The sequence below is a fragment of the Hypomesus transpacificus genome, chromosome 23 (assembly GCF_021917145.1).
Source record: "Hypomesus transpacificus isolate Combined female chromosome 23, fHypTra1, whole genome shotgun sequence".
NCBI lineage: Eukaryota > Metazoa > Chordata > Actinopteri > Osmeriformes > Osmeridae > Hypomesus > Hypomesus transpacificus.
The window spans coordinates 12,155,513-12,164,489 of record NC_061082.1 but is presented as its reverse complement, the minus strand read 5'-3'; the positions used below and the strand labels follow the sequence as shown (position 1 = coordinate 12,164,489).

At 39.3% G+C, this 8,977-nt stretch overlaps 1 protein-coding gene across 2 annotated transcripts; it reads right to left on the bottom strand.

Annotated features, from left to right (window-relative positions):
- Positions 1 to 246: 246 nt before the first annotated feature.
- On the bottom strand, positions 247 to 7,428 carry si:ch211-214p13.9 (cell surface glycoprotein CD200 receptor 1-A). 2 transcript variants are annotated; one of them, XR_006958031.1, is made up of 7 exons: positions 7,028 to 7,428; positions 5,498 to 5,575; positions 2,662 to 2,967; positions 1,671 to 1,958; positions 1,356 to 1,461; positions 1,019 to 1,204; positions 247 to 790 (listed from the first exon to the last, which is right to left on the bottom strand). XR_006958031.1 is itself a non-coding variant. In XM_047046278.1 (7 exons), exons 1-7 carry the CDS (start codon positions 7,098 to 7,100, stop codon positions 701 to 703), a joined length of 990 nt encoding a protein of 329 aa, XP_046902234.1. In that variant the 5' UTR covers positions 7,101 to 7,428; the 3' UTR covers positions 247 to 700. The 2 variants fall into 2 exon arrangements, 1 of the variants encoding a protein (XP_046902234.1); XM_047046278.1 differs by having other exon boundaries at positions 1,019 to 1,067.
- Positions 7,429 to 8,977: the final 1,549 nt, after the last annotated feature.

Below are 8,977 nucleotides of genomic sequence, written 5' to 3'. Positions count from 1 at the left end.
CATCATCCACAACATTGCCAAACAGGCTGGGCTGGTAATTTTGGAGGTAAGCATAATTGTGTATGCTTTCAGTTACCTATCCGTTAAGCCTAATGCAAAATAGTTAGTTATTCTGTTGTGGACCATACAATTGCTAGCTAGCATATCATTGTTGGTGACTGTGTTTGGCAAATGTTATGTTTCACAGGTATATGATTGTTATCAATCCTGCTTTTTGGTGTAGACACACAATTTTGACCTAATCTGTTATATTTATAACATTTATTTGTATAGTATACATAGTATGTTAAATACTGTATGCGTGTTAATGTTTACAGATAACGTGAATTCAACATCTGTGCACTTCCGGTTGTGAAGGAATATCTTGATCATTACAAGGTCTCAGTCATCAGTCAAAAATGAGTGTTAGAATATTTTAGCACCAGACACGTACATTTGTCTGAAAACATCCCACACACCCTCAGCATAGCACCGGTAGTTTCACACACTCGAGTCCAGGGTTCTCAGGAGGAACAGAACAGTTGGGCTCACTTTCTCAGTTCTCAGGCTGTAAACTACTTTTCCACTCTGATCAAAATACATTTATCAGCAAGTCTATGATGCTCTCCTTGTTTTTTTTTTATATTCAATTATAGTTTCATAAGCTTCCAAAATCTAAGGGGAGTGTATGGTTAAGCATGTGTGTGTATGTATGTGTGTTTTATTTAAAGAAGTCGTCAGAAGAGTTGTAGATGGTGTTTACACGCTGCACATAGCTAGCGTATGGCTCAACTTCTTCCACCTCATCAACCTGAAAAATACAGACACCCTCTGTCACATTTTCCCAATGACAATATTCTGAATTCACTGTCTTAACTCCATCATTCCATCATTACCAACAGCGTTACAGTATATGTCCATAACCCCCATCAGTACCAATGGTGTTCATACATTGTCATAACCCTATCATGTAAGAAGTTGTGATAGGTCATATATAGGGATCATTTCAAAGTGTGCAACTGCAGGGTTCTCTACATACCGGTGAACATTTTGACTCCACCGGTGTGGTGTTGGACACAAAGCAATTCCTTGAAATCCAAATGGACATTTACATTACATTTACATTTATGCGTTTAGCAGACGCTTTTATCCAAAGCGACTTCCAAGAGAGAGTTTCACAAAAGAGCATAGGTAACTGATCATAACAACGAGGTGGTCCCAAACACTGCAAGCAGCCAAAACATGAAGCAGACATTGTGAAAAACTAAACAAGTACCAAAGGGAAAACTCATAAGAGCATGCGGCATGACACAAAACTGACTTCAGAACCATATAACTACATGCGACTTTTAAATGAATGATTGCATCAATCCTACCTGATTGTGTGAAGGTTCCTCAGAGTGAAGTATATGCTGCCAAAAACTGCCATGACTATACTGATGGTTACCACAGAGATGACGATGATCTGAGATTTGGGGGAATCTGAGAGGGCGACATAAATACATGAAGTAGACCTGATACTTATTCATGATGCTGATATATATTTAGGGTGGGTGATTACACAATCCCTCCCAACTGCACACAACACACCATACAAGAACAAGGCAACACAATTACTATCTGAACCCCTTTCAAAAAAAGTGATTTAGTGGCCTAATAGTTTTACAGTTTAACTGACAGTCAACTCATACCAGAAAAATAATCTTTTGTTGCGATATTCGGATCATGTGTCTGCTCATCTGTCCAGGAAGGATGACTGACAACACAGCTAAGGTTTGTCATGGCAACGCCCTCAGGTAGTACCAAGCGACTGCGCACAGAATGCAATCCATCCGTGAAGTTAGTTGTGATCAAAGCTGAGGAGGAGTTCCATGTGGTCCTCCAGGTGATGGAAGCAGCAGGTTTGCCTCTGACAGCCTCACAGACAGCCGTATACCTGCTGCCCTCTTTCTCTATCCAGGCAGAAACGATTGGAGGAGCTGCACAGAAAGAAATCAAGAAGATGAATCTGACACTTGTCACACCATCTCAGTATGTTACTGTTAAGTCTAGTACATTTCTGTAGGGATGCACAATACATTTTGGATAGACAAGTTATTGGCAGATAATGGGAAATTTAGTTGTAGCTGATATGAAGCTAAGTTATGAAGCCAATTTAACTTTCGTTGATTTTACAAGCGCAGCATGCTGTTGTCGTGCTCACAACATCCAACTGCTGCACATGGATAGGTAAAGCCATGCAGTGTTAACTTTCTCTGGGTCTCAATAGTAAGGTCAGGTCCGCAGTAAAACATTTAGCACCAACCATTTTTTCAACAATGTTTACATTTTGAAACTGTGACGGATGTAGTTCAAGTTTCAAGGTACAAGGAACAATGTTATGGTGAAGTAGTATGTCCCAATTGTTAGCATACTGCATGCAAAAGTATGTACTTTGTAATAGCATCTGCAATACATGTTAAAAGAAAAATCGATGAGTCATAGCACTACCATGGGGTGGAAATTTGGGAGCAGAGTTACTACTTATAAAAATACCAAAGATTATTTGAAAAAATATATATATTTGTTGTCTTATTGGTATTGACAATGAAAAGCAGTTTGAAAAAATCCATAACGTGGATTCCCTGCATTGTTTTGAGAATTGTAGGTAGTAGGTACCAGTGGTTGTGAATAATGTCTTACCTGTTACCAACACATCAATCTTTGCAGCATAGCTCCCTCCCTTATGAACTGTTTCACAAAAGTAGGAGCCTTCATCTCTCTCAGAGAACTCTGGGATGCACAGATAGGACTCTCCATTGGTTGTATTGCACAGGGCTTTGCCATCGTTGCAGGTGTTCATGTTTTGGCCATCTTCAGTGGATGATATTTGACACAGTTTTTCATGGGTGGGTATCTTCCAGATGGTGTAGATCATTTCATTCCATGTCTTGTTGCTGCACTGCAAAGTTATATTACTCCCTACCCGGAAATGTTCACTTCTGTAGACTGAAAAATACAGAATTTCATTTTTGTGAGTACAAACACTGAGAGATACACACATAAATACATTTCTAGGCTTCTCATGTGATTTAGCAAGAGAGTGCTGAGTTTGCCATGTAGGTACAAGTACTCAGCTACAGTGTAGATAAAAACCATGGACAAACAACAAAGTGACCCAAGAACCGAAAAGGGCACTAGAGAGGGTACAGTTGTACCCTCTATCGATGTCACAAAACATTACAAAACCGCATTGTATCACAGACTAGGAGTGCTGTTCCAATCTGTCTTTGGCCTAAATTTACTGTGGGTTCCCGGTCATTTGACTGATTCGCAATTGTGGTCAATGACAGAACTGGGTGTGACCCACAAAGCAACACTTGTAGGCTAAACTTGGGAAAACATTTAGGCTTTTCTGTGCTGGCTATCTATTTCAAAGAACTTCTCTATACATCGTGGCCTATCCAGCAGAACATGTTTTTATTTGTTGTACAAAATAAAAGAACAAAAACATTTTTTTTACTGGTTACCATTATCACAAATAAACGTTTTTGGTTTCATTTTTGTTCCTTGAACCGGTTCAAAGCCTTTCTTCTGACACATAATGACCTTACCTACTGTGGGGAAAGTATATAACTTAATTCTGTCAGATCACAAATAAACATGTGGTTAAGAGCAGAGTAGCTCATTATGTCAGGTAGGAAAATATCTATCGAAATGGATGACTACGTCTATAAATGTTGTGAAGAGTAGAGTAGTTCATTCTGTCAGGTAGGGAATGGACTACCACCTCTATATGTTGTTAAGAGTAGGGTAGCTCATTATGTCAGGTAGGAACAGGGGCGGTTCTACACGGGGGTCTACAGGGGCCAGGGCCCCTGTAAAAATGTCCCTGGCCCCCCCTGTGTCCCCCCTGAGCTGACTGAAAAAAAAAGTGTCTAGAACCACCACTGGGTAGGAAATATCAAATAAATGATGTACTGATAGATGATAATAGATTGTGATCTGCCCAGACGTCAAATGTTGCAATCACCAGAGGAGAATACTAGTGGTCACACATTTCTCAATAGAAGAAAGAACAGAGTGCGGTTCAAAATATTTTATATAATCAACCATTTAGACAGAAATTCCGATCATATTGTCAATTTCATGCAAGACACATTACATATAACAGTGGACTTGAATACTTAAGTCGATATTATCTTCCATATCTAGAAGCATTCAGAATGAGCTCGCAGGCAATGTGTAGTCTGGCAGCGTGCATAGATACAGGATCAGTCTTCACATCAAAAATTGATCCAGAAGGTATATGAAAATAAGGCACAACTCCAGTTAAAGTAAACACTAATGGTATCATACACCAGACATATGAATTATTTCTAAATAGGTAGTCTAATTTTAAAATAAGAACTCCATAGCTATAAAAAAAACTCTGTTGTCAACCAAGGTCAACATTGGTTGTGTTGTACAGGGTTTTACCATACTCGCAGGTGTTCGAGTTTTGGCCATCATCAGTAGATTTTATTATATAGACTGCAGGTCAGCTGATCTGAAATGAAAATGTTTATGATTAAACAACCAGGCAACATTACAGAATTAAGAAATACAACATAATGGTGGAACAGCATTTTCTGTAATACTGTCCAATACAACATTTATTAATAACAACATCCATCATAATTGATTTCACAGTACACCAACATAGTAAGACTGAAACAGAATTCTTGTTTTCAAGAACATTTGAAAAAGGGAAGAAAACCATGAAAAAAAGTTATTGTCATGCACCCAAACAGCTAGTTTGCAAAAAAAAAGCTATGCTGAACAACTGAAAAAAAGATTAGTTTTTTCTAGCAAATTGTAGTGACAACATTTTATGTATTATAAATAAAATTTAATTTACCTGCAAGAGACCATTCTTTCCACCATGAAAATGCTGTGTAGTTAAAAATTATGGGCACTAGCGCATAGTGCCCATGATGCAGTCGATGATTAAGATGCCAGTGAAACACACAAATACAGATTTCTTGAACTGTAGATAATGCACAGTGCACATATTGTTTCGGCTCACGGGAGCTTAGTGCAGCTCAGTCAACCAAACTGGTGGCAAACTATTTTTTATGTTGAACTGCTTATCCAAACAACGTCAATCGCGACACTGCACTCCATTGGTTTAGAAAGAGCACACCTGCAAAATATGAACTTTACACAGTACAGTTACACCTTACAGTGCCCGGGACTCTAGATAGTCATGGAAAACTAAACCCATTTTAATACGCAGATACACACACACAGATTCCAAAATGCTCCAAAAGGCACCAAAATGCTCCAAAAGGCACTGCACATGCGCACATCCTGTTGGTAGGTCGTTGTGAGCAGTAGCTTTATTTGTCAGGACAGCAGTAGTTTACAAAATAGTAGTTGTAGCAATTTAGAAATTACCAAACACTACGCTCTAATCCTGTACATTCCATCCATATAGGCCACATTTTACCACAAAAACAAGGGTTGGAATACTAATAATAATAGTAGAGATATTTACCATGGAGTTTGGACACTCCTTGCATGTTGGAGGTGGAGGAAGTGGTGGAGCGATAGTTAGCGCTATTGGGGTTGTTTCCTGAGGGACAGTGAAAGGGGGGGGGGGTGCAAGTTAGCTGCATAACGTTATCAACATTCAGTTGGATTATTTTCTAATCGTCTTACTGGAGATTCATGTAGTTTGAAGGTTGATTAAATCAGCCCTATCCTAGTTCTTATCTTAAAATGACAAACTGAAAATCATCAAAGTGCTGGTTACAGAGGGGGTTAGGTGAACATTCACTGTAGCTGTTCATTTGGTATTTGGTCTATTTCTGGAAATAACATTGAAGTTAAATTAGGGTCAAAAAGACTTTGTGAAAAGAAGTGTAAAACTGGATGTTTACAAAGAACATAGATTTGTACGATACTTAGTTTCATGTGAAATTCAGTATTTAACTGTGAAGTTAATTACGATGTTATCACTTTTGTGTGGTGTTTTTGCATCATGTAAATCAGGGGTGTCGAGCTCCGGTCCTCGAGGGCCGCTGTCCTGCATGTTTTAGATGTTTCCCTGATCCAGCTCACCTGATTCGAATGAATGGTCGTTATAACAACCCTTTTAATTGAATCAGGTGTGTTGGAGCAGGGAAACATCTAAAACATGCAGGACAGCGGCCCTCGAGGACCGGAGTTCGACACCCCTGATGTAAATAAACCCAACATTGTATCATTGTTGTCATGTTTGTAGTTTTTTACATCTTATACTGTATATCTTTATGTAGCAAGGAGAGAATAACGTCAAACACCACACAAAGAAAAGCAGTTCCATTGATCACAAAACATTTGTTATATTTTTTGCTCTTGCTTCCTTCAGCAGATTTTTGTCCGGTTATGGTAAACTGTGTGTAGTATCTCATGGAAGGTTGAGTTATATCATTCTACCCACTAAAGAGGAAATGTCAGGGTTACAGACTTTCCTTCTTTCATTTCTATTCTTGCTTGTTTAAGCTCAACAACAGTAACAAACCCCTGTGGTCGACTGGGAAACCCACAGGACCCACACATTAAAACTCTCAACTCTTTGAATCCCCCCAAATAGGAAAGCACTCCTATATTGCTTTCGTAGATCTTTGTGAAATGATCATTTCCACAAAGGAAAGAGTAAAGAAACATCTGAGAATTCAAATTCTAAACTGAATTTAGGTCAGTCTCTGCCCCTCCTTCCGAACTGAACTCTGCAAGATTAGTCAGATCTTCAGAATGGCACAGAATGTGAAAAATAACATAAACCATGTATCATATAAGAACAGAATGTCACAAAGTGGTGTGTGGGGACTGCAAGAAATACATTCCTGACCTAAGGAGATAGAAAGAATACTTGACTTGACACAAACATGATTGTCGTAAAACAAACTTGGGCACTTGTATCTGAGATATTTGTTATCCATCTGAATGTGTGGAACCTTGAATTGACCTCAAACTAACAGACTATACAGTCATCTGTACACTATGAAAGCAGTTAAATAAATACTTTTTTAGGTTAACAGACCTTCCACAAGACTCCATGTTTCGGTCACGGCCAGGAAATACAGCACAGCTCCTAGTATCCACTTGTTCCTCATCTTTTCAGTAGATCCGGAACATTCCTACAAACTAAACAAAAAATCCTGAACTTTCAATCCTGTAGCCTGGAATCATCAATGTAAACCTGAAGGCCTCACACCTTCCCTAAACTCTAGAAACCATAGCCCTGAAGCCCTTGACTATTCTTTCATTCTCCATTTGTTAAAACATCTGGAGTGATCGAATTTAGCAGCCTTTTCCCGCCAGTCCCTTTGATCTTCCTAAACTTTTCTTTCCTTCTTCATGTGTTCTCTAAAATCTTTGGACTCTTATTGTGACCTTCTTGCTCTTCCCTACTATTCTCCTTTTTCAACCCCCATCCCCCTCCCACACAGGGTGACGTTGTCAGCTCTGACGGCAGTTTCCCTTCTGTCTCGTCACATGACTACATCCGAGACAGTTATGAAGCTGTGGCACAATAATATTTACAAAGTGCATTGGGTAGAATGCAGACATAAAATACAGATAAGGTCAACATCTGTATTTTGCCTATCTGGCCTTCAAGTGGCCAGACCGTATTTGATTGTGGATCTGATTGATAGCAGTTAGTCCAACTTAGTACAGATAAATACGCAAATTAAAAGGTGGCATAGCATTTGTATCTAACTCACAGTAAAGCAGACCTCTTACGGCTCTTATCAGACTCATAGTGGTTTACTTCTGCAACACTGCTGGCTTAGCTTATCACCAGTTTACCATCTTATAAGACTAATGTACCAAACCGCAAATTCAGCACAAGAGATAATTTTTTATGTAGAGTACAATTTTCTGTCATGCAGGATGTGGTTTGAGCATACAGAGTTAATATCAGCAGTTTTTGTCTGTGTAATAGCAGGATTGTCACACATGAGGTCCCATCCATCTCACCTTCCTGTGAGAGAACAGCTAGATGGAGGTAGGGATTGAAAAGGCAGTGGTTTTTGTGACTCATCCTGTACATTCATATACCCAATGATTGGGTAACCCCCCCCCACACACTTGTTGATGGACTCATCAACACATACAACATCTCTATTTGAATAGGCGGCACAACAAAACAAGAAAAATCCATTAGCTGTTGCAGTGACAGAGCTTATGTTCCTCCGTCTGTGGTTTAGAGGTTAATATTAGCCAACATTTGCTAGGGCAGCAGGCAGCAGCAGATCAGCTGAGCATGAGTTGTCAGCATTCAAAAGGGAACAACGTTTTTCTCTATGTGATCTCAAAAGTGTGTGTTTATGTCTGTGAGCCACCGATAAACCTCTCCACCCATTTTACATTTCCTGTCAGCTCTGTTCCCAGAACTGCATCCTTCGTCTCAATCAAACAACCCCTGCCACAGGCCCGTGTTGTGCCTCCAGATGCGCACACAAACCACTCGAAGGCTTTCGTCTTAATATCGCAACTAAAAGGAGGGGAGACAACTGAACATTTTGTCTGAAGAGGAGAAGAATGTCAGTTGTTTGTGTGAATAACTGGTGTTCTTCTCAAAACAAAACCCTTAAAAGTCGACATTCAAAACGTATAACGCTTGAGAGCCCTGGACACGTATCTGATTAACACAAATATAGTTTTCAGTTTGTGTTTTCTTAGTTTCTCATCTCACATTCCCTTCACTCTAAAAAGTGTGCTTTTGTTCGGCTACTCAATAGATTGCACGTGGGTCAATGCCTTCTTTTGGAGACTATAGTTATCAAAGATGATCAGAACTCAGAAATGATCAGAACACAGATCACAGAAACCATTTATTTTATTGTATCCTTTTGTTAGGAAGTAGGAAATGAAACGTTCAGGTATTTAAACTATGAGGTATCAATAGTTAACCTTTTATGTATCGAACTTCACTGCTCTGCAGAGTGGACAATCAAACCCTACTGTATGCATGCTCATGAGTGAG

What these genes read in the sequence shown, in the direction of transcription:
- si:ch211-214p13.9 (XM_047046278.1), bottom strand. Translation starts at nt 7,100, where the DNA reads ATGAGGAACAAGTGGATACTAGGAGCTGTGCTGTATTTCCTGGCCGTG. An exon ending in AACATGGAGTCTTGTGGAAG is followed by an intron (nt 5,576 to 7,027) that starts GTCTGTTAACCT and finishes ACTGTCCCTCAG; the next exon opens with GAAACAACCCCAATAGCGCT. An exon ending in TGGAGTCAAAATGTTCACCG is followed by an intron (nt 791 to 1,018) that starts GTATGTAGAGAA and finishes TGTATTTTTCAG; the next exon opens with GTTGATGAGGTGGAAGAAGT.